General features: G+C 40.2%; 1 protein-coding gene across 1 annotated transcript in view; it reads left to right on the top strand.

Moving 5' to 3' along the window:
• The window catches only part of COL15A1 (collagen type XV alpha 1 chain), a gene marked incomplete at both ends in the record, with an annotated part of 106,643 nt that overhangs the window by 14,118 nt on the left and 67,514 nt on the right, over positions 1–25,011 (top strand). Inside the window, 3 exons of the mRNA XM_079533921.1 lie at positions 16,437–16,984; positions 20,105–20,179; positions 20,658–20,753. Coding sequence (XP_079390047.1) covers positions 16,437–16,984; positions 20,105–20,179; positions 20,658–20,753 — 719 coding nt within the window. The remainder of the gene's footprint in view (positions 1–16,436; positions 16,985–20,104; positions 20,180–20,657; positions 20,754–25,011) is intronic.

Genomic DNA, 25,011 nt, shown 5'->3' with positions numbered 1-25,011 from the left:
AAGACAGCATGAGCAACAGTAGGATCTTCCGAGTAACTGTTCTCTGTCCTAGCTTCCCTTTAAGTCTGAGATGAGATCAAATATGAGATGAAAATTTTGCTCCAGGTCAGTGTGCCAGACCATGTTCAGTGTCTTTAAACACATGGCAGTTTTTCCCCATTTAGGCAGACAGCTCTGCTGGCACCTCTAACTGTTAAATCTGGAAAACTGTCAAACGCCTCTCCCAGCACTTTTAAAAAGAACTGTCTTCATAATCTTGAAAACACATATTTTGGTAATGAGAGCATTAGTCATGATCCAGTGGGAATTTGTGCCTTTAACATTCAAGAAACAAAAAGAGATAGGCAAAGAGAAAATGAGAAAACCAATGTAGTCCTTCCCCGTGGAAATACACAACAGACTTGGTTAATAGTATTTTGCCTGATTTCCAAGGTTATTTTGAAACAAAAAGGACAGGGAGATAATTCACATCTGTTTTGTTATGAACATAATGGAAATTAAACATGTATTAGTTTAGATGTTGTGAAAGAGCAAACACAGGAGACATAAGCACTGATGATTCATAATAACTTTCTCCCTTCCAAAACCAACTCTAATCTGATTTATGAAATGCTGTATTGCTGCCTAGTGGTGAAATGTAAAAGCATCTGCTGCTTTGCAACCATTAAAGACTCCTTGTCCTTCAAGCTGGAAATTATATCAACCATATCACAGTTTATGTAGTTTACATATTTGCACTACACACAATTTTCATTCCATGAAGCATGACTAAGCATGCCACAGATCCATTCTATTGGAAAGCTTGTAATATTCAATACAGATTCTGTAATTCTTACATAGTTTGGCTTTGCCTAGTTATCCTTAGGAGCACAGATGTCCCGGTAGCCTGCTCTTCTCTCTCATACACACACCACCTACACCTGAGCAAGACTGGATATAGTAGCAATTTTATGTCATACTAAGTGCAGACTGAATAAAACCAGTCTCAGTGCTGACTTCATCACAGGAAAGTAGTTGGGATAGACTTCTGTTCTTCTACAGAAATTGTAATGTTATTCAAATCTATATTTTTCTCATTTATTTCTACCACCTTGCACTGAATCCCTTTTGAGTCAGACCCTTCCCTGCACCTGCTTATCCCAAGCCCAGTCCCTTCTGTCACCCTTTAGCAGTTCAAGTCCTTCTTCACTGGTGTCTCCAGTACCCCCAGAACTCTGTTCCCTTAATCCTGCTAGTTGCCATATTCTTCCTGACACAGATGCTGGCATAACATACTACATGTTTGTACATCGTTACCAGCTAATCTCCTTTCTGTCACTTCCTCCTGCTGTTGTTATTGTTTGCCAGGCATTCCCACTGAAACTACACTTAACCCTGTATAGTCTTTTAGGTTGGCATCCAGCACCACCTTTGCATTCAACATGGTGACTATTTCTGAGCTTTTACTAAAGCTCAACTCAGGCTCTATGCCTTCAACACAAGATTCTTAGAATAACTATCAGCCTTTGCTTTGAGCCTGAAATAACTGCAGCTCAGTTTGAGTTCTTCATGTCCTTTGCAGAATTTTAAACATATTGTAGTCATCAGAATGTTTATGGATGAAAGGATTGCGCACAGCCTTAATAAAAAGGACCTGGGAGTATTGGTGAATGCCAAGCTGGACATGAGCCAGCAATGCACTCTCACAGCCTAGAGAGCCAACTGTATCCTGGGCTGCATGAAAAGAAGCGTGTCCAGCAGGTTGAGGGAGGTGATCCTGCCCTACTGCTCTGCACTGGTGAGGCTTCACCTGGAGTACTGCATCCAGATGTGGAGTCCTCAGTACAGGAGAGGCACAGACTTGGAGTGCATCCAGAGGTGAGCCACGAAAAGGATCCAAGGGATGGAAAACCTCTACTATGAGGACAGGCTGAGAGAGCTGGGACTGTCTAGTATGCAGAATAGAAGGCTCTGGGGAGACCAGATAGCAGCTTTTCAGTACCTAAAGGAGGGATACAAGAAAGGAGGGGACAAACTCTTTAGCAAGGCCTATGGTGACAGGACAAGGGAAAATGGTTTCAAAATAATAGAGGGAGATTTAGATTGGATATAAGGAAGAAGTTTTTTATAATGACGGGTGGTGAGACAATGGAACAAGCTGCTCAGAATGTAATGATTGCCCACTCCTGGAGACCAGGGTGCACCAGGCTCTGAGTTACCTGATCTTGCTGTAGTTGCAGGGGAAGTTGCACGAGATGACCTTTAAAGGTCCTTCCAACTTGATTTTATGATTCTGTGATTCTATGATTCTATGATATTTATTATTATTTATTCTTATTTGTTTTTTATTTATTAGAGTTAACACTGTAAAGAAGGAGAGGATATTTTAGACAACCTCACAGCCCTTCAGACACTGGAGATCCTGGTCTGTGCACTATTAGATAAGGCTGCTGAGGGACATGGCAGTGCACCATAGCCTGAGGACTGGATATGACACACACCACAGTCCTGCACCAATGCAGGTGAACTACCACATAAATCACCAGTTCCTCCACATATAGTAGAATCCTGGTCAGAATTGCTACACAAAGATAGAGAAAAGCTTTAGATTTTAAATTCATATTATTTTTTTTTTGCAGTCATCATTATTATTTTTAAATACAGATAGTGTGTTCTAGTAAAGCCTAATATTAAAAGTGCATTGTCCTTCAATGTCATCCTTAGCTGAAGGCAAAGCTACCATTTCTCGTTTAACCTGGCAGGTGGTTCAGCATCACACAGGTGTTTGCTCACTCCCTTCCTTTCAAGAGGAATGGGGGAAGAGTACTGAAAAAAAACAACAGAGTAGTACTTGTAGATTGAGAGAAAACTTTATGCTAAGATGGAGAAAAGGAAAAGGATAATAATTTTGACAAATATATGTATATATATAAATGTATATAACATAAGTTGCACAAGAAATTGACCCCAAACCAATGCCCAGCTAGGCCCCCTGTGTGGCAGAAGAGAGTGAGATGCACTTCCACTCCCTACAAAACTCCTTCTGTTTGATGTCATATGGTATGGATAGTCCTTTGGCCAGCTTAAGTCAGCTGTCCTAATTCTGTTCCCTCCCAGCTCCTTGAGCCTTTTGCTAAGAATGTCCATGACTCTATACAATGCTGCTTAACAGGAAGCTATACACATCAGTGTGTTATGAACATTGTTTTTCCAACCAAAAAAAAACAAAAACAAAAACAAAAAATAGCATCATACCAGGTGCTGTAAGAAAATAATTCCATCTCAGCTGAAACTAAGGTTCTTCCATATCCAAGATTAGGGGTGAAAGCATTGCCTTGAAAATGTCCTTTAATTCAGTGAAGCTTGATTACGTGGCATTTGTTTGTTTTGAAAACATCCCCCTCACCTTCTTTGACTCAACCATTTCTCCCACAGCCAGGTCTTTCAGACAAGGAAGGCAGTAATGATTTATCACATGGACGATGGCTAAGTTGGTATAATTACCTGCAGACTGCCTTCTCTGGTAAGGTGTAGTAATCTGATTTAAAATCCAGCAAAGAAGGCTCCTTATTGTGATCTACTGAGTGACAGCATTAGGCATAAAGAAACATGAGCTGCATTACCAGAGTTAGACATCTAGAGTTTTGTATGCTCATTTTCAGAAGAAAAGCTGGGTAGCCCTGTCATGAAAATTTGCTGAGCGTAGGGTTCTGCTACGATATTTTGCTACTCGTGATCAACGCATTTTCAAAGGGTATAAACAGTGCTAAAATCTTTGTAAGATCAAAAGTCATGCTTGTTGAAATTTATGAGAACATTCCTACTGAAGTCAAAATCAGTTAACAGGACTCTAAGGAAAATCTGACTTCTTTTAAAGGGCAGTGATCAGTGAAAGCATTGTAAATTTGAAGTTCAGACAAACTTACTGATCAGTTCTGATTTCTTCTTGATCTTAAAAAATCACCAAAACGTTTTGCTGTGCTGCCAGAGCTCATTTGAAATAGTGCTTAGTGAGCTGGATGAGTTAGAATGCTACCCAAGTTCTCAGAATTAACTTCACTGGGAAAATTTATCTCTGTGAAAAACAATATATCCTAGCAGAACAGAATACTTTTTTATTTAAATGTGAAATATTAATTAGCAAAAAAAATATTAAAAATAAGTATTGCAAGAAAATACACAAAACCCTTAATGAATATAAATAATAACTTGATAATGTATCTGTATTGCCTACTAGTGGGTGAAAACATTTTAAACTCCATATTAAATTGAGCTTGCAGAGGTGCCTTCTGCATATTTCTGTGTCTATCATGTTTCATAAAACATCTGCTTTTATGAATGTGAATGTCTCAGTAGATGGCGTAAGTGAATACATATCAGGGTTTCTGTTCTGTGCAGGGCTATGTGAGTTTGCTGTGTACTGCAGGTGATACGTAGTTTGCTGCTGTTTGCCAAGATCAAAATTGTGCGTTCACAGCAGAGCCAGGGGATGTTGCTGTATAGTATCTCCCTTGACAGTGAATAAGAATGAAAAAATGGTGGGCAATTTTCAAGGTCAAGTGCATGATTTTGCGCTTAGGGTATGGCAATCCCAAACATGAGTACAGACTGGGAGAAGAACTCATTAAGAACAGCCCTGTGGGGAAAGTCTTCAGAGTTCTAGTAGACTGAAAGCTGGTATGAGCCAGCAGTGTGCACTTGCAGCCCGGAAGGCCAACAGTACCCAGGGCTGCCTCAAAAGAGGGGTGGCTAGCAGTGCGAGGCAGGTGATTGTCCCCCTCTGCTCTGCCCTTGTGAAGTCCTATCTGAAGTACTGCATCCAGGCCTAGGGCCCCCAGCACAAGGAAGATGTGGAGCTGTTGGAGCAGGCTCCGAAGAGGGCTGGAGTATCTCTCCTACAAACAGGCTGAAGAGCATGGGCTTGTTCTGCCTGGAGAAGAGAAAGCTCTGAGGAGACCTCACTGTGGTCTTCCATTACTTAAAGGGAGCTTATAATTAGAAGGGAGACTGATGTTTTACTGTCTGACGGTGATAGGGTAAGTAGGAACAGTATTAAATTAAAAGAACAGAGATTTAGATTAGATGTTAGGGGGAATTTTTTTCACTGGTGAGGCACTGTAATGTGCTGCCTAGAGAAGCTGTGGATGCCCCATCCCTGGAGGCATTCACAGCAGGTTGGATGGGGCCCTGGGCAGCCCGATAGTGAGTGGCAACTCTGCCCATGGCAGGGAGGTTGGTACTAGACAATATTAAAGCCGTTCTATGATTCTATGATAATAAATAACTGGATGTTAAATCTCTGTACAAAGCTCAGTTATCTTTCAGGATACGGGTTGTCAACAAGTCTGTACTTCACAGCGGTACTTCAGATACCAAAGAAGGAAAATGACTCTTAATTCAAAGCAAGACTAACATAACTAAACACATCCTGATGCTACAGAGCAACTCTTTGCTTGAGATCACAAGCTTTCCTTTCTCAAGAAGGAAGAAGTTTTATGGTACATCTGCTATCTGATGTGGTTAATATATGATTACTTATGTTGCAAGTAATTAAAGCTAGCTTTAGTTTACAGCAGCAACAGCTGCAAACTGTCCACAGGCACATGTCATATAAATATGAAAAGGCAAGAGAGAAAAGGAACTTTTGTTTCTTTTCCAGTCTTTTCCTTGGTGGATACACAGATAGAAAAGTAGATTCAGAGAGTTCATGCACTCTACCAACTCAAATCATGAAGTCAGTTAAGAAGATGAAAGCTATACAGGAAGTAATTAAAATTATAACTCCTAGTGTAGCAAGCTGAAAATATTTGTGGATGCCTGATGCAATTCACTAGATAACCTTACTGGAGTATTGAGAAAGGGTAAAGAATCAGTATTTCCAAAAACTAGAAGTTGGTACAATTTAGAAGAATTCAGTCAGATTTCCAAAAGACTGTTTTTAGATCTTCACTGTTACTAATATTTAAAGTAGAATAATGACAGTATTCTCCATCACTGTCATCTGACAAGTTACAGATTCCATCACAGTTGACCATTTAGCCTGAGTATTTATTCTACTACACCATTATGCTACCCAAGATATCTATTTTTGGTCAAACAAATGTTAGTTCAAATGGGAACTGTAACCAGCACCAAGACTGTATATTTGCCTAGCCAAGTCCAGAAAACCTCCAAGGAGAATATTCTACAGTCTTTTTTGTGGTAGGATTGCTCCATCCTCTTAACAAAGAAGTTCATCCTGAAGTCAAACAATTTGTCATACTGCAGGTTGTGGCTGTTTTTCCTTACTGTGCCACTGGTACTCATTAAGAGTTTGCTTCATGAGCTTTTTAATAGGTTTCAGGTAGGTACAGGCTGTTTGTTCAAGATAGAAATGGCCAACAAGAATGTACATGTGTCACTCAAAAAGTGATGTTTCCCATTTTTTTCCATGGAAAATACAACAGATACAAAGAGCACAATCACACTATTTGATAGAGCAAATTCTCAGCTACAAAACATTATTTTTAAACATTGTCACCACTGATAAGCAAGAGCTTGTAAAAATCTGCTGGCCATCTGAAACATGGCTTGTCCTTTACATCACTGTTGCTAATGCTAAAATGCACCACTCACCACTTCACTGTGTTAACATCCACTGTTCAGTCTCCATAAACATTCAGCAAAAGTTGAGGAGTGCCAGTAGGTGCAATTTTTTTCCACATGGAAGAAGTAATTTATACACCTTTGCTTCATATGCACTTCCATGCCAGCCACCATTTTTTCAGGCTTCTTCTCTGCTGCCATTCCTCACACGACAAACAAATTTAATGAAATACTACCATACCACCACCATCTGTCTCTGACATCGTGGGCCAACATAATAAGAGAGGAGGTATTACGAGTAGCCTTCGTATTTAATGTTAAGCAATAATGACAAGTGTAAAGAAAGAAAGTTTAGGCATGGTATATTATATATGCTTGAGGAATTTACTGAGTGTAGACGTCACATGACTTCTACTATTGAAAGGAAGTGTGGAGGAATCACTTACATCCTCATGCAGAAATTTGGCAGCAGGTGATGACAATAACAATTCCAGCACATAGAAAGAAGGCTACTTCATCTTTAGAAAAGTTTGTGACTGCCAGGTATAGATCTGCAAAATGCTTGTTACAGTGCTGCAGAACTGTTATCACTCTGGTTGTGAGAATACAGGTGCAAATAATAAAAATATAGGTTGCTTCAAAATTTTTCTTTCAGAAGGCAGTGGAATTACTACTATGACATTACAAATATGCTTAGAATTATGGAATAAATAATCACTGAGATTGAAACAAACCTCTGAAGACTCTCTAGTCAATGCTTCCTGCTCAAAGCAGCTGGATCTACTCACATCTCTTGATGCAGTACTTGCATTTTCCTTGTTTCACCTTCTCATCCTCCGGAACATGTTGTGATCAGAGCAGTGAAGGCTGCCCCCAGCTTTCACATCCCCCATAATTTCTTCCTTATTTGTAGCATGAGGCCTAGCATACTTTCATCAGATCCTCAGTAGTATCTACTAGCAGATTATTGTTAATGCACCTGGGAAGTCTGCTAGACTACTTGTGATCTGCTGTGCTGTCCCTGTAGGTTTCTAAATTCATGTTTTGCAACGTTCAGAGGGAAAATTTGGTGAGATGGGAGGGATTGTGGATTGTGTTTTATGGAATGTCTCTTAACGGAGAAATATTCCTGTAAGCACGGAATCTTTTTCTGCAAAGGGGATCTTTATTAATTTCTTTTTGTATTTTGCTCTACTGCACATGAAAATCAAAGTACTCGTTCTTCTTGTGACCATTTCCTATATTTGTTACTACCCTCCATGCCTTGTTCATGCTCTGTGCATGACATCTTGTAAGCCATATATTTATCTGTGTGCAGAACTCTTTAATAGATAATTCCCATGTCCTCATTCTTTGGGGTTCTTTCTTTTTCTTTACAGTCGCATACATACTTATGCACACAACCATTCACGATGATTAAAGTAGGTGAATGTTTATATTAAATACAGAAAGTCCGTAACGTTGCCCTAAGTAATGCAACAAACAATTGATGAATTTCAATCAACTGGTTAATAGCTCTGTTGGCTTTATCACACACCGTAATCAAATTGTTAAATATTTTCCACTTTGACCTCTCATCTGTTCTGATGAAAGAAGGACAGTAACTATTTAACGCCTATGCTATAATTGATAGCTTATACTTCTATGGCTGAAAAAAAAGGTTATCTTTTAAACAGACTTCTGTCATCAAAGGAGAATATTCATGCACATTAAAAAGCTGTGGTTCTATAAACAAACAGCCATAAATATATATGCATATGTGTGTATATATATATATATATATATATATATACATAAGGAACAGCCAACAGCAGTCAAGTATGTGATTATAGTAGAAAAACTGAAAAATAGCTTGTATGGAAAAGAAACAAATCTATTGATTAGCTTGAAGACACAGTAATACTGAAACAACATTTCTCCAGCAAGATCAGATGAGAGAAAAATAGGAAGAATATTCTATGCAGTATAGATGCATATTTTATGTAATGTATTAGCTACAAGAACTACATGGTTGTTTTTTTTGTCCAATAGAGGGCAGAGTGATAATGACGTAACAGCGGGAGCTGATAAAAAGTATTGAAAAACATTTTGCAGAAAAGAATGCTGAGCCTGATTCTCCGTGTAAGTATTACAGCTCCCACTGACTGCAGCCTTCCTTTTGGATTTACAATGTCACTGTAAAAAAAAAAAAAAAAAAAAAAAAAAAAAGATTTTTGCATTGATCTGGAGAAAAAGCACTCTAGCAACATAAAAGAATAAAATAGATTAGAACACAACACACAGCTGGAATGGATCTTCAAAGATCATCAAGTCAAACTGCCTGACCATTTCAAAGGTAATCAAAAGTTAAAATATATTAGTAAGGGCATTGTACAAATACCCCTTGAACACTGACAGGTTGATGCCACCATCAACCACCTCTCTAGGAAGCCTGCTATAGTCCTTGATCACTCTCACAGTAAAGAAGTATTTCCAAATATCAAATCTGGACTTTCTGTGGTGCAGCTTTGTGCCATTCTGATGTGTCTTGTCATTTTAGTGACCAGGGTGAAGAGACCATCACCTCACCTGTACTTCTCTTCAGGAAGTTTGAGACCAGTGAGTTGCCCCTGAGCCTGCTCTTCTCCATACTGACAACCCTAATGTCCTTGGTCACATATGACATTCTTCCATAGAATCATAAGGTTGGAAAAGATCTACAAGATCATCTACTCCAGTCATCAGCCCATCACGACCAGGGTCATTAAACCATGTCCTCCAGCGCAGCATTTATCCTTGTCTTGAAGGGACTCCAGGGACAGTGACTCCACCACTTCCCTGGGCAGACTGCTCCAATGCTCGATCATTCTTTCTGAAAATAAATTTTTCCTAATATCCTGAACCTCTACTGGTGCAAATTAAGACCATTACCTCTTGTGCTATTGCTAGCTAACTGGAAGAAGAGGCTTACTCTCACCTTTCTACCGCCTTTGTTCAGGTAACTGTAGAGTGCAGCAAGCAAGGTCTCCTGTGAGCCTCCTCTTCTCCAGACTAAACAATCTGAGTTCTCTCATCCATACCTCATAAGTCTCATGTTCTAGACCCCTCACCAGCTTCATTGCCCTTTTTTGGACATAGTCCAGGGTGTCAATGTCTTTCCTGTAGTGAGAGGCCAAAAACTAAACACAATACTCAGAGCATGGCCTCACCAGTGCCAAGGGCAAGGGGACGATCACCTCCCTGGCTAAACAATTTCTGATACAAACCTTCTTGGACACCTGGCACACTGTTGGATCATGAATTAGCGGCTGTCAATTAAAACCCTCAGATCATTTTCTTCCACACAGTTTTCCAGTCACTCTGCCCCAAGCCTGTAGTGAAGCCTGGGGTTGCTGTGACCAAAGCATAGCAGCTGGTACTTGCTCTTCCTGAAAGTCATACAGTTGGCCTCATTTTATCAATCCAGACTATTCAGATCCCTCTGTAGGGCATTCCTACCCTTAGGCAGATCAACACTTGTTCCCAATCTGGTGTCACTTGCAAACTTACACTCAATTCCCTCATGCAGGTCATCAAGATACTAAACAAGAATGACCTCAAGACCCTGAGGAACACAACCAGTGACCGCTCACCAGCTAGATTTAGCTCCCATCATCACAACTCTCTGGTCCCAACCATCTAGTCACTTTTTTACCCAGTAAGGAGTACATCTGTCCAAACCATAGACTCTCAGTATCTCTAGGAGAATACTGGGGGCAACAGTGTCAAAGGCTTTGCTAATGTCTAGACAGAACGCATCCACTGCCTTTGCCTCATCTACTGGGTGAGTCATTGGTCACAGAAGGAGATCAAGTTGGTCAAGCAGAACCCATGTTGTCTGGGTCTGATCCCCTGGTTGTTGCACACATGCCATGTGATCACACTCCAGACAATCTGCTTTGTAATTTTTCTTGATACCAAGTCCACATTCACAGCCCTGTAGTTCCCTGGATCCTCCTTCCAACATCCTTGCTGTAGCTGGGTGTCACATTGGCAAGTCTCCAGTCTGGAATCTCAACCCTAGTATGCTGCCCGTATACTCATCTCTAATGAGCCTGGTTTTATCCCCTTTCCCTCTGAAACCTAGTCTCAAGACCTCTAAACAAGCCCACGTGGACTAGAATTCCTCTCATCCTTTGAGACAGGTGAAATCCATTTGTCACCAGCAAGCCTGGTGCTGAATAAACAATCCTGACTAAAAGCAAAACAAAACAAAATTCCTTGTGGCATCAACCTCTTAGCCAAGTGTTTATCAGATGGCTTTTCCTATTCTTCTCAGTTTTTTTTCCCTCCCTGTTGCAGTATCAAGGAAAAGACCACCTGAGTTCCCACTCCTTCAGCTAACCATCCCAATGCCCTCCAGTCCCTCTTGATAGCCCTTGCGTTTCTCCCCACAACCTCAGCACTGACAACCTTCACTATCGGAAGTATATAATAATCAGAGGACCATACCTGACTAAGGAGCTTCCTAGTGACATCCCTGACTTGGATTCAAGGGAGGCATCAGGCTTCAGTCTGATTTGGGTCTGGTCAGCATATTGGGCCCTCTGTTCCCTTCAGAAGGGAGTCACCTATGACAATTACACTTGCTTTATTCTTGGTAGAAGCAGTCTTAAGACATGGAGGTATCTGACTCACCCTCAAAAACCCTCTGCATCCTCACTTACCTATGTTTAAAGTCCCAGGGCCTCTTACCTTTTCTACAAGGGCACCTGGAGAGATGATGTAGGCTTGGAGGGGGTTTGCCTGCCATCCCAACCAAGGACCTGTTTCCACTCTTCCCTGTCTCCTAGGTCCCCTTCTTCTGCCTAATGATAAGAGGATGGGGGTTCTCTGATAGTTGTAGAGTGTCCTGCCAGTGACTTTCTTGAAGAAGTGGAAGGGTGTGGCTCCACTAGCTGATCTCCCTTTCATGTTCCCTGATGCTTCTTAATCTTTCTACCTGCTCTTTTAGCTGTGCAAGTGTTTAGATCACCCACCTGCTCACACTGCACATAAGCAGTATCTGTCCAATACTTGCGATAGCCTCATGCAGCCCCTACAGCCAGAGACCTGGACAGCTGCGTGCTTGTGTGGGTGATTGGTCTGAGTAACCGTATTGTTTTTAGCAATGCCTTTCGGCTGAATGTAGACCACTGCTAGATCTAATTCTACTGAAAAGATGAGGACCAATAGTTGAGCTGGCCTCTCAAGTGGGGAGAGGAAACTGCATCCTCTCTTCTTGCCCTCCCACATGAACTGCCATGTAAACTGCCGGGTCATGATCTACTGACATGCAGTGCCCTGTTTATACATCCTATTTGCCATGCTTCCAGTTACTCACGCTCCCTAGGGGCTGCCTTTGTATATGTGGGGAGCTTCTGCCAATACTACTGACTTTGCTCACATCATGTTAGAGTCACGTCTCATCAGGGGCTCCACCCTTCCTGCTCAGGAAATGGAGGGACGTGGAGCACCCCAACTCTCCCTGTCCTTGTTTTCGTGATATTTTGCTATGGTTATGACCCTCAACTAAGAGTCTCCCATCACAAGCCTCCACTGTGAATTTTATCTGCTTGAGATCTTCAATAAAATGGCTTGCTATAAATAGCTTGACCTGCTACACAATGGGATTGCTTGTTCCTTGTCCTTTAAATGTGGTATTGGGGCCAGTTCTCATGGATCCCTAAACCCTCTAGAGCCAATTCCTAGTGAACACTGCTAACTAGCTCTTAGTCACTTAAAGTTTGTTCTCTTAAGCTGCCAACTGGCAACTCTGCTGAACTTTTGTCTCGTTACACCAAAATATTTTGAACTATTTCATGATCGCTGTGGCAAAGACTGCCACCTACCATCACATCTCCTCAAGGTCATCTCTGTTCTCAAACAGATCTAGGAGATCATCTTTTCTAGTTGGCTCACTATGTGTTTATCAAAGGAAATTGTCTTCATTGTGCTTTAGGAATTCTTCAGAATTGCTTGTCACAGCAGTTTGATACTCCCAGTTTCTGTCTGGGAAACTGAAATCTCCTAAAAAGACTAGGGCAACTGATTCACATGTGTATCCATACTGCTTGCAATTCATCCGTGCTATTTCCCTGGGAGTGTGGTTAATAGTAGACACTCACAATGTCTGAGTGTCCTCTTCAGTTCATGGAGGAGCCCATAAAGGGGCAGGCTCCCAGCTAGAGCTGCAACTGTGGAGAGAAGTCTGTGGTGAAGTTGGAGTTTGGGGGAATCTGCTTATGCAGGATGGGCCCCAGGGTACAGACCCAAGTTGGAGCAGTTCTTCAACAGCAGCTTGTAGGAAGTCCAAGTATGATCAGTTTTGGGAAGGATGACATCTATTGGAAGGACCACATACTGAAGCAGGGAAAAAGAGTGAGAAGGAAGGAGCAGCAAAGACAAAGCTTTACAGACTGACCTTAACTTCCATTCCCAGTTTGCCTATGACTCTCAAAGGAAGGCATGTAGAAGTGGGAGGATGGGAAGGAGTTTATTTTCAGTTCTCACTGTTCTAATTTGTCATCAATAGGCAATAAATTACTTTCATTTCTCTTATGATTAGTCTGTTTTGCCTGTGGCAGTAACTGATGTGTGATCTCTGTCTTTATCTCGGCATTTGAGCATTTTTCAACACATTTTCTCCCCTTGCCCTTTAGAGGAGTTGGAGTGAGAGACAACATGGTAAAGCTAAGCTACCTACCAGTGTTAAACCACCATAAACACAACTCCTAATATTCTTTTCACCTAAAGATGAAAAGGAAAAAGATGTCTGAGGAAAAAATATCTTCTAGAGAAGGAGCTAGTTTTTCTGTTTCTAAATATAGCTTTGATACTTTCTAAAAATTATGTATGGAGAATTTCAGACTTCATCCAGTCAGTGGAAGCAAGTGAATGTTGAAGCTAATGCACAGAGAAGAGATTAGAATTTGTTTCATCTTTGGGACAGGGAAAACATTTTTTATATCTTTGCAGTGACACTAGGACAATGAAAAACGCTGCAACACATAGTCTGATACTCCATATGAGTAATGAATAAGAGAAGTATAGTTCAGGTGAAAAACCTCTCTCTATTTTCCTCTTTCATCAGAACCATCTTGCAAGGTTTCAGAATGCAGTGCAATCTGTACATATTTTACCTGACTTTTACTGGGTATTCTAAGCAAAGCTTTTCAGTTCCCTTTGTTGGCAGGGTTCAGATAGACTAGCATACCTTTTCCATTACTATTCCATTTGGATTTTTTCAGCCTATATAACTGCTGCAGTTACAATAGCTGAATAAGTTTAAAAAGACTAAGATGCTGTATCAATCCATGCTACAAAAATATACACATTATGAAAGACTTGGGAATGCTTAAAAATCATGGAACAAAAAGTCATTTTCTAACTGACTTTTATATTATTCCCTACAATCATTTTTTTATTGTTTTGTACAGTTTTGTTTCAAATTGTCAGCCTGGGGATAGGTCGTTGTCTCCCTTGAGGGATTAGACTGCAGGCAAAGAGGTGGCACTGTCAGTAAAATTCTCTTCATTTCAAATAATTTTGTCCTTTTCTCCATTTATTTTCATCCCATTAAGTCCTCTGTAACAGAGGATTCCCTATGTAAGCAGATAGTAGGCATCCACCCTGTTGTATGCTTGAAACCTCCAACCTCATGATATGCTAGTAGCACCTTAGTACCTTAATGAGAATCTATGGTGAAAGTTGTGAGATTAATTGTTCAATTTCTCATTCTGGATGGCCAATTATCATGCCTGAGTTGATTAGCTAATACAAAAACACAGTGCTTGGAACAGTGGGGCAGAGGGGCGTGTAGAGATAGTACAGTTATTGGAAGCAGACACAGGTCTGAACTTGAGGTATTTCAGGTTGCCAGGATGTCCTGAGCTGAAATTAAAATACTGACTTAGAACATAGATTCTAAGAAACCAACTGTTAACTATTCTGAACCATGTACATCCCATTAGTTTGCATACAACCAGAAAAATTCAGCTCAAACCATGACTGTAGTGTATGTGGATAATTTCACATAAAGTGTATCAGAATCTGGGGACAGGCAGGTAGAAATAGAAGCCAGCTCCATGTGCCTCAACATTACTCACCTCAGGTGAACTTTTCAGTTTCTGTAAGTACTTTTACAAAAAAAGATCTAGGGACTAGCTCCCACCTGTTGTGGCTAATGTACTTGAAAGCAAGCGGTCTGCTTTTAGCTCCTGGCCTCTAACATAGGTAGCATCATCCTACTATAGGTGACACCATTGATCTGAGCAAGCTGATTTTGCTTAATGTCACGTCCATTATCTTTATCAATTTTCATAATACAGAGATGTTGTCACAAGAAAAAGCCTTAAGAACACTAGTAGTGGTAGCCATGGTGAACAACAGGCCAACTAGGTACAAAGAAGCACCTAAACACCATAGATTACCTGGAAGATGTTCTTTACATCTGCCATGGTAGACAAATGGAAACGTGAAGCTTGGATCACAGGTTGTATTTGCTCTTAGTGATGTTTTAAGACTGTTTGCCTCATCTATATTTTTCTAACACAAGACATGTTTTCCATGCTGCAGTTTTTGTGTGATGTACTTCATATGAGAAATGTGGCGTTTGAGGTAGAGAAAGAAGGGAATTACACAATTCCAAATGCCTCCCTTCTTTATCTATGGTTTGAAGATATTCAAGAAAGAAGAATTTAGAAAAAAAGCTAGGGTGCATTTGATCTTGAAAGTGATTTAAAAACCTGAATTTCATGGAGTTAGGGTAATTTTTTTTATGTCTGCTGAGAAAGTCAACAGTTACCTAGTTACTGGAGTTTACAGCATGAGTCATTATAGTTTTATATGGTGTAGCTACATTAAGACATACCCTAAGAACTTTGTTTGCTTTTGCATAACATAAATGTTCTAAAACCAGTGAAAATATACACCAACCTAAAGAACAGGGACTTTTAGATAGAATTAGATAATTAAAAATACAAGGTTAGAGGAGACTGCAAAGGCGAAAGAAAGAAGGGAAAGGCTTTAGTTTTGAGTGGAACTCTGAATAGATTCAAATATGAATCACTCACTGGGATTAAAAATGGCACCTTTTTCTGCTTGTTTTTCACTTCTTAGTAGGATGCTAGTTTGCATGTTTGTTTTTTTTTCCTGTTATACTGTTAAAGTATGCCTGCCCAAAACTTTAGTTAAAATTGGATGTTATCAGCGTTGCTGCATTGCCAGTAAGGAATCTGCTCTCTGGGCTTGTTTGCCAGAGACACTTACTTCTGTATGTTAAGTAGAAATTCTCTCATTCTGATACTGAAGGGTTTTCTTACGTACATAGTGAAACTAAGGAGATAAATTTGAGGGGGGAAAAAAAGAAAAAGACTTAAAATCTGAAATTGGCTTTGGAAGATGGGCTAATTGCAAGGGTTACAACAAGCCCACCGCAATTTTTATCCTGGCTTAGTGAAACTGTGCTATGCACTTTGTATAGATTTCCTGTTCTCTGTTCTCATCTAATTTGAAAAAATCTTTGCTAAATACATGCTGTAAGCACTTGCATAAAATTTATTTGCAGTTTATAGCCAGCTAAAATAAAATATCTTTTGTAGGAAGTACTTGTTACATCCCAGTTTCACCAAATGTTTACATGGACCTTTTTTTAGCATGTGAGTAATCTCAGTTTAGTCAAATAACAAAAGTTGACATATACACATAACTAGGCATGTTTAAGCACTAATTGAACTGGGACATAAAGCATTAGCAGCATGTCAACGGTAGCTTAACACTGCTTCACAGTTTTTAAGATCTTCATTAAATGATTGAAATTAAATGGGTTGTGAACGTCAAGAATAAATAACTTTTTTTTTTCTCATACTTTACAGAACGAGGCTCAAAAGAACATCTTGATCTCACAGAGTTAATAGGAGTTCCACTCCCTCCTTCTGTCTACTTTGTCACTGGCTACGGAGGTTTTCCAGCGTATAGCTTTGGTACAGATGCCAACATTGGTCGATTGACAAGTGCTATAATACCATTGCCTTTCTATAGAGATTTTGCAATTGTAGTTACAGTGAAACCAAACAGTGATCGTGGAGGAGTGCTATTTGCAATAACAGATGCCTTCCAGAAAACTATTTACTTGGGAATTAGACTTTCACCAGTTGATGAGAGCACCCAGAGAATAATTATGTATTATACCGAGCCTGGCTCTAGTATCTCCCGAGAAGCGGCTTCATTTAAAGTGCCAGTGATGACTAATAGGTGGAATAGATTTACAGTGACTGTTCAGGGAAATAGCATTGCTTTGTTCATGGACTGTGAAGAGTATCAGAGAGTTCAGTTTCAGAGGTCGGATCGAGCCTTGGTATTTGAGTCTGGCTCTGGGATATTTGTTGGTAATGCAGGAGCCACAGGCCTGGAAAAGTTCACAGTAAGTACCATGCAATAAATTCACATCTGATCCAGATATTGTGCCCAATGCTCGGTTTTTGTACTAAGAATATCAAAGTAAATATATCACTTACATTTGTATAGTCTTTTATCTGAAAGGCAGATTTCAGCATATACATTTGTTTAATTTCTGAGAATAATACCTTTGTAAAAATTCAATATTTTAAATTCTTACTAGCTAGGTACGTTTATTTTACACAATATCAGGAAGAGATAAAGATATACATAAAATAAAGCTGTTTCTACGATTTATATACTACTTGAAGCTTTTCAGTTCTAGAAAAATGGAATGGACCTAAACCACTATTGCAAAACTTGAATGTAAGGGTCTTTCAGCTGTATTCAGACTGGAAATCTCAGCCATTGAGCTTCCAAGGTTATTGAGCAGGTGACCAACTCATTGCCAAACTGTAATGGAAATGTCACACCTTTTATTTCTTGCTTTTGTACTTCTTCTGTACTTCAAAAATTGCATGGTAGTTTATGGTATACCTCTTCCCAAAAAGAGGTAGAGCAGTACAAAAAGTAAAAAAACATATTTGTTTTAGGAAAACAAGATATTATTTCCGAAGCTCAAGTGTATTGACAGGTTGTGAGCTCCAGTAGATAAGCAACAAAAATAATGTGTTTCTGTAATTTATCTGTCTCTAATAGGAATCTGTAATTTATCTGTTTCTAATAGGAATTACATAGATATATTGATTAGTAGCAAATAAATGGTAAAAAGGGATATGTAGGATAATGCCTGCTCATGCTTCCCTACCCAGACAGTTAGAATGACTGGACTATTGGAGCTCCCTGATTACTAGTAGGAGTAAGAAACATTCAAGAAAATCAGTTGATTTGGGTACCCTACCTGGACAACTCATGTTTGATAATCAGTTTCTGAGATTATCACCAATAAACCTGTAAATATTGTGGAAGGAATGCATAGTGGATTACACCCTAAGGTATTTCCCACTGAAACAGGCTTTTTTTGTATGCTATACTGAGTACACAAATTTCAGTCATTTGCCTATTTCATTGCTATGAATTGTGATGTATACTTTAGTTCACACAGTGCCCTTGTGTTTTTATTTCTTCATGCATCATATGTCAGAATTGTTCCAAAGTAGAAAAATTACGTTGTTGATTAGCTGCTCAGACAAGAACATTTTGCCCCAAATAGAAACAATTCACAGCAGATTGGACAGATGTCTCTGTAGGTCAGCTGCTATTTTGTTCTGGCTCACGGAAATTCATCTGTCCAAAGCCCTGGTTGCCAGACACAAAAGGACATAACTATAATCAGATTTTATGGAACAAAAAGGAAATTCTCACCCTTGTTCCTGTAAAAAATGTGCAAAAAAGAAATGAACCGAATCATGCTGAATTAGTGATGATGTGTCTGCAAACAGCTTTAACTGAGAAGGCACCGCAGGCACAAGACCTAGAGAGTGTCTACAGTACCTCATACCCATCCTCTGTATTGTAACAGATTTGACCATTACTTTCTTGGTTGGAATATATGGCTGACAGTAACTTTTCTTGGAAGAGCTTAGGGCTCTTCATTTTGCTTCCTTCGCCTTCCAGAGCTGCAGATAAAAGCAAGAGAGGAAAATTTGTTTTCCAAACATGATTTACTCATAACATGAAAATTACTCATCACTTCCAAGAGATAGCTCAGGTATCTGTTTGCATATCCTTTCATGTGTAGTTTTCAGTAAACTTGTTAGTTTAACATTGTTCAATATCTGATTCGGCCACTGTCTAATTGTAGGAGAAAAAAGGTGACTCAAATCACTGAGTTGCTATCTAAGATTGTCTGCAAATTCAGGAAGTACCAAAGTAATAAGTTTCATGGCCTTTGATGGTTACAGGACAACTAAAGAATCTCAATGTTTGTTTCTTTTTCCTTTCTGGAATATTCTCAAATCCAGTAGAAAAGTTGCTTTCAAAATATTCCCTTGCTTATAATTCCCCAAAGCTTCTAGGAAAGGCAGAGAAGACAGCAGCAGTGGAAACAGGGAGCCAGAAAGTAGGACATGGCAAACAAACATGGCACTGGAATTTGCTTTATTCTCTCTTTGTTTTTATTTTATTTTATTTTGTTATATTAAACAACAGCAAACCGTCCTATGATTCTTATCTCAACAAAGGTTGCAGTTTTCCTCACCAAGACTCAGGCTTTACCTCTGAACGAGCAGATGTGCTATGCATCCGTGACCACAGTCAGCACACAGAACACAACCAAAATGTTGCTGCGTAGTGTAAACATTATAGTTCCTTGAAGTCACCAGATAAACACGTTTTTAGGAGTTATGTGGAGACAAAGGCTAAATCTGGCAGCTTCTTCAGGCTGTTGCCTACAAAAAGTGCAAGAGTAGGAAGGCAAAATACGTAGAGTGAGCGGAACACGAAGACACAGATCATGGTGATTGATGTCCATACTTGTCTTTCTACCCTATGTGTCTATCATGCCCAACTCCATGATACCTCATAACAAGGGAATGTCCTGCACATTTCTTTGAATCTTTGCGATCTAAAAGACAAGATTTAAATGATTAAAATGACTGTTCCTGCTTCTTCAGCATGTCAGAGTGAGAAATGTAAATCGCAACTCAGAAACATTTGTTAATCAAAAATCCCATCTCCTTTCTTTCTGATTTGAGGTTTACAGCTTGTTTCTCCCCTGATTTCTTCACCAATTACCTGTATTCCCTCACAATCCTTTGCCTGTTTTTTATGGATTTTCACTTGCAATTTTTGCAGTAGCAATGTACTTTTTAACCAGGAAAAAAAGCAGGCTGCACTTCAAAGGCTCTTAGTCAGAATCTAGAAATCTATCTTTCAGATGAAAGACAAAGTATGTAAACAATTTAACAGTTCTCTTGACCTAAAACTCATAGTCTGGCAGCTTCAAATTTTATTGCAAGACCAGAACATGAAAACATATTTATACTTTTAAATTGAGTTTATTTAAAAATATAAATAAATTCATGCCTCAAATAATTTTCCAAGCAAGTAGAGGATTTTATAGTCTGTTTTCCATTTGATTTTCTTTCTTGTGCGTACTCGATGAAATACTACTTCCTAGAACTGCTTTTCTTGTTTCATGTAGGGTTCAATTCAACATCTGACAATCAGATCTGACCCAAGAGCCACTGAAGATCATTGTGAAGATGATGATCCAGATGTGAGCATTCTTACAAATATTTCTTTATCTATCCTCAGTTCCTGTATATCTGATTTCAAAGTCATTTACCGTAGGATATTTTTCATAGGCCTAACTGTATTATATCCTCTTGTCAAGACAATGCGATTTTAAAAATTCTCTATACGAAAGTATCTTATCTTTTTTTTTTTTACTGTGAAGTCTGTAAAGCTGTGATTTAATATAAAACATCCTTTTCTTTTGTAACATCCTTGAAAAACAGAACAGTGTTTAATATTTATCTGAAAGTTCATCTTCATGAAATATCCTAAGCGTCAAAACAAGTTAACATCATAATGAGACTGAGGCTTCCCTAATCTGGGAAAATAAATAAATACATACATACGTACGTACATACGTAGATATAAGTTTTTTTCTGCATAGAAGTAGGTAATTCCTTGGAGAACATGGTTTTTCCTCTGATTTTTATGAACTGGCTGTTCTGATTGGATTTTCACAGGCTTCGGGGAATATCAGTGGCAATGGCAGCGTTCAAGAATATGAAGACATTACTGAGACACAAGAAGAACTCGTGCCTTCTCACCTTCTCATGAGGGTAAATTTATTGGATTTATTCACTTTACCTTTCTGGTTTAATATTGCTTCTTCAGGTAGTAAGGTGTAGATTCTGCCACTAGTTTTTCCTTTATAGCAGCTTCCAAAGGCACCTCTGAGAACAATATGTACTCATCCACAAGAGTGACTGCACTACATCAGATCAAAAGGATGGTTTATTTCATAAGGATCAACAAGTGCCTTGAGAAGAATATAACAACAAGGAAAGAATAAAAAAAAAGAAAAAAATTTCTTTACAAAGAAAAAATAAAATGCAAATATGACGGTTATCTGGAACAATTATCATTTGCTGTGTTTTAACCTGGTAGGTGGCTAAGTGCTACAGACTTCCACTTACTCTCCCCTTTCCCAGTGGGATGTGGAAGAGAATTTTTAAAAAGTGGAATTTGTGCTGTGCTACTTTTCCAGCAACTGTCTGGATGGTTGAGGTCCCTCACCAGGACGAGTGCATGCATTCATGATGTTTCCTGTAGCTGGAGGTAGAATGTCTCATCCACAGGCTCTGCCTGATCTGGTGTCCTACATCGATTCGTCGATTCATCGATTCATACATTGGCTTCCTTTGCTGCCTCAGTTTCTAACTGTCACGCATAGACCTTCAACTGGCTCATGATTGTTCTTCAGGGACAGCTCTTCACATTCCATTCCTTTCCTGATGTAGTTAGCAATACCTCTTCCCTTCCTTCCTTGCCTGTCCCTTCTGAAAAGCTCATAGCCATCAACAGCCACACTCCAGTTGTGGGAACCATCCCACCAGGTTTTGGTGACCACAACTATATCATGATTTTCAAGCAGCACAGTAGCTCCCAGCTCCTCCTGCTTGTTTCCCAAGCTGTGTGCCTTAGTGTAGAGGCACTTCAGCTAGGCAGTTGCTCTTGTCACTTCCTTAAAAGATAACTTCTTAATTCTTTTTAGGCTTTTTCCTTGATCTTCCCCATTACTTTCTCCTGTTTCACCAGCGGGCATTGCCTCATTACAAGAAGAGGAAGACAGAAGACGTTCTGTTCTGCATATTGGATACTCAGCCCCCTGTAGGCAGGAATCACCCACAATTCTCATCTCTTCTTCAGTGTAGTAGTCTTGGTGTTGGGGGAAGGCCTTTCCTGGTTTGGTTTTATCAGCATGTCAGGACTGAGTGGGCTGTTACCACCTTCAGACAGGTCTTTCACATTCAGGACCTCATACCTGTGGTAGAGAGGCACCTGGAGGAGTGGAGCAGGCAAGGAGGGTTTTCATTTGCAGCTTTGGGCACAGAGTTGCTTCCATCCTCTCTCTTCCTTTGTGTTCTTGCCTCCAGCTTTGCAGTTTTTTTCTTCAACCTGATGTGACAGTCTGCCTTGGGTTTAAATACAGACTGCCATGGGTTTGTGTTGTTTCCTTTGAAACAACCTGTTTGTGCATGGCTGAACTGTGGTTTCCCTGTTCCTTTTTTTGTCCCCAGTGACAATTTTAATCGACATATTTCATCCTGTAACCTGGTCACAAGGCAGAGCAGATTGTCTACCTAGCCAGAGGTCTGAACTGCTACATTATTGTCTCTGAATTCTAATGGTTGAAATACTGGTATGTACAGGTGGGTGAGTTGCTGAACTTTATTTCTTTCTCTTCAAACTTCTGAGTCAGTTTCTTCCACAACAGAGACATGGGCACATAGGGAGAAAGAGAGTCTTCATTTTGCCCACGTAGGGTGGCCACTTCATCCACTGTTGGTCTTTCATTATCTTTCCAGTTCATTCCTGACAGGGTGCTGGCATACAATGATGGTACATTCCATACAATTCTCCTCCACATCAGTCACATATGTTGAATGTCATCTGGATTTTGGGAGTTGGTATTATCAACCAAGTTAATTCCATACACCACCTCTACCAAAGCTATTTCCCTCAAGTACTGAATACCTTTCTCCATGGTAATCTATTTGCCTGAGCTAAATACCAGGTCTTCCTTGAAGAGACATCTTTCCCTCACGACTGACAAGAGTGGCTGCCATTCGGTGAAACACTGTGTCTCCTTTCCAATTGTTTTGTCAGTGCCAGTTTCCCTAGAAAGGGATCTCAGCTGCTTGGCTTCACTGCCAGCTAGGTCCAGGATACTGGCTCCACCATCACCTGTACAGCAGCCATAATCTTTTCACAAATCTCGCAGCTCATTCAGTGTTAGGAGTCAGATGGTTTCTGTTTTTTGCTCTTTTTGCCTTTGTGATGGATCCACTTCCATCTGCTTCTTCTCTGAATTTATAAGTTTCTCTTTACTAAATGTTCTGACTTTCATAGACTTTTCTTCATCTTGCTGATACTGGCACTGATTGATTCTCTGCTTGAACCATGGAACTTTTACAGGGATTGAAGTGATCACAGGGCTGATTGTGAGGGTCATGGCACCTGCAAGGCCCACCAGAAGGGTTAGAGCAACTGCTGGTTCTGTCATAAAAGTTAGAGCAACTGCAGGACCCATCACAGGGGTTAAAGCAGCCACAGGGTCTGTAACAAGGATTGGAACAGCTGCAGGACCTGTCACAGGAGCTGGAGCAACAGCAGGGCTCATTGAGTGGTTTTGAGTGGTCACAGGTCTCATCACATGCTTGGATCAGCCACTGAATCTGTATCAGAGTTGGAGCAATTACAGGGCTTAGTGCAGGAGTCAGAGTAACCACAGGACCTGTCAGAGAATTTGGGGCAGCCACTGAGCTCACTGAAGAGGCTTGAGCAACCACAGGTCTGAACTTCTGGGCATGGTGCACCTCCCTTGGGAGGAATTTTGTTTGTTTGTTTGTTTTTTGACACAGTACTTGGAACAGCACAGGACGTGCAGCAGAAGCAACCACAGAACTCATCACAAGGATTGGAGTGGCAGTAGGTGAGCAGTGATCACAACCCTCAGAGCAACCACAGCACCTGTTGCAGGAATAGCAGCTGCCATAGGAGTTGGAGGGTCCATTGCATTGTTATCAGATCCAGATGTGTTCTCTTTGCCTTGAGGATGCTGAATAGTGTTGAACAGAGCTCAGTAGGCACAGGCCAGTTCAGCACACTGCAGTGTTTTGTAGCTCTTTAGGATTGCTAGGGCAACAGCAGACTTCTTCCAAATGTTTTATTAATTTTTCAGGTTTCTGCAGTTGTTCAGAAGTAAAGTTTCAAACCACTGGGGGTGCAGTGCTCTAGACAACTGCCCATACCATTCTGCACTCTGCCACACAGAACTATCCCACCACAGGGCAGATCTCTGGGCAATATTCTAAAATAATTGTTTAATCTCAAATATAACCTGAAACACATTCATGATACACTGCAACAGGAGCACTCTGGTTTGAACATCCCACGGGTATTCATAATTCTCAAGAGCTGTAGTAGCTTGCTCTTGAGCTCTAGGCGAAGAAAGAAAGTGAAAGAGAGGCTGAGGAACTGCTGGAAAGTGCCCTCCTCTATCTCCTTTATAGCTAAGCTCCCTGAGGAGACAAAGCAAAGGCTGTAATTACTAATACTATCAGTTTGGTTTCCGTTGCCCAAAGACAACTGCAATGCCAAATACCCACACAATGTTAGTTTCTCAGCTGCCAAATTTTATCATAATATTGGCAAAGGCCACACAGCTTAGCAAAAGAGAAACCTTAATGCAACTCAGAGAAGACAACAACAACACAGCAAGGAAAGTAAACAGCAAGCCAAATGCTACACGGTAGTATGAGTAGTCTCTCAAAGAGTCTACATAAATTAGGGGAAAAATTAACATAATGATCAGCAATTACTACCACAACACCTTTTGTTAACACACTGCAGTCAGATCTGCTGTTATCTCAACACTTTGACTCCCACACTGAGTGCCAAAATGCCTTTTGTGGTTTAACCTGGCAGGTGGTTCAGCACCATACAGTCATTTGCTCACTTCTCCTCCTTCCCAGAGCAGTGATACAGAAAGTGCTTGAGCCAGGAGTGTGTGTGTATGTGTTTAGTGGATCTCAGCTGCATATGTCCCCTTGAATCTCTTGGCTTGTTCTTTTCAATTCATGGGAATTTTTGCATCCTCAGTTTCCTCCTGTAGATTTCCTAACCCTAATCACCCTCCTTGGCCTCCTGGCAATACTCTTCTCATTGCAGACCAGGATGATGCTGGCCTTCTTTGCCAGAAGGGCACATTGCTGGCTCTGCTTCCAGTTGCCTTACTGGAGCCCTGGAATAGATAGCATTCTTTGGATTGTTTCAGCATGTTTCCATTTAATGGACCTTACATAATTTTTAGCT

Source organism: Tetrao urogallus (genome assembly GCF_951394365.1).
Source record: "Tetrao urogallus genome assembly, chromosome: 3".
Classification (NCBI taxonomy): Eukaryota; Metazoa; Chordata; class Aves; order Galliformes; family Phasianidae; genus Tetrao; species Tetrao urogallus.
This window is presented reverse-complemented; position numbering and strand designations above follow the sequence as displayed.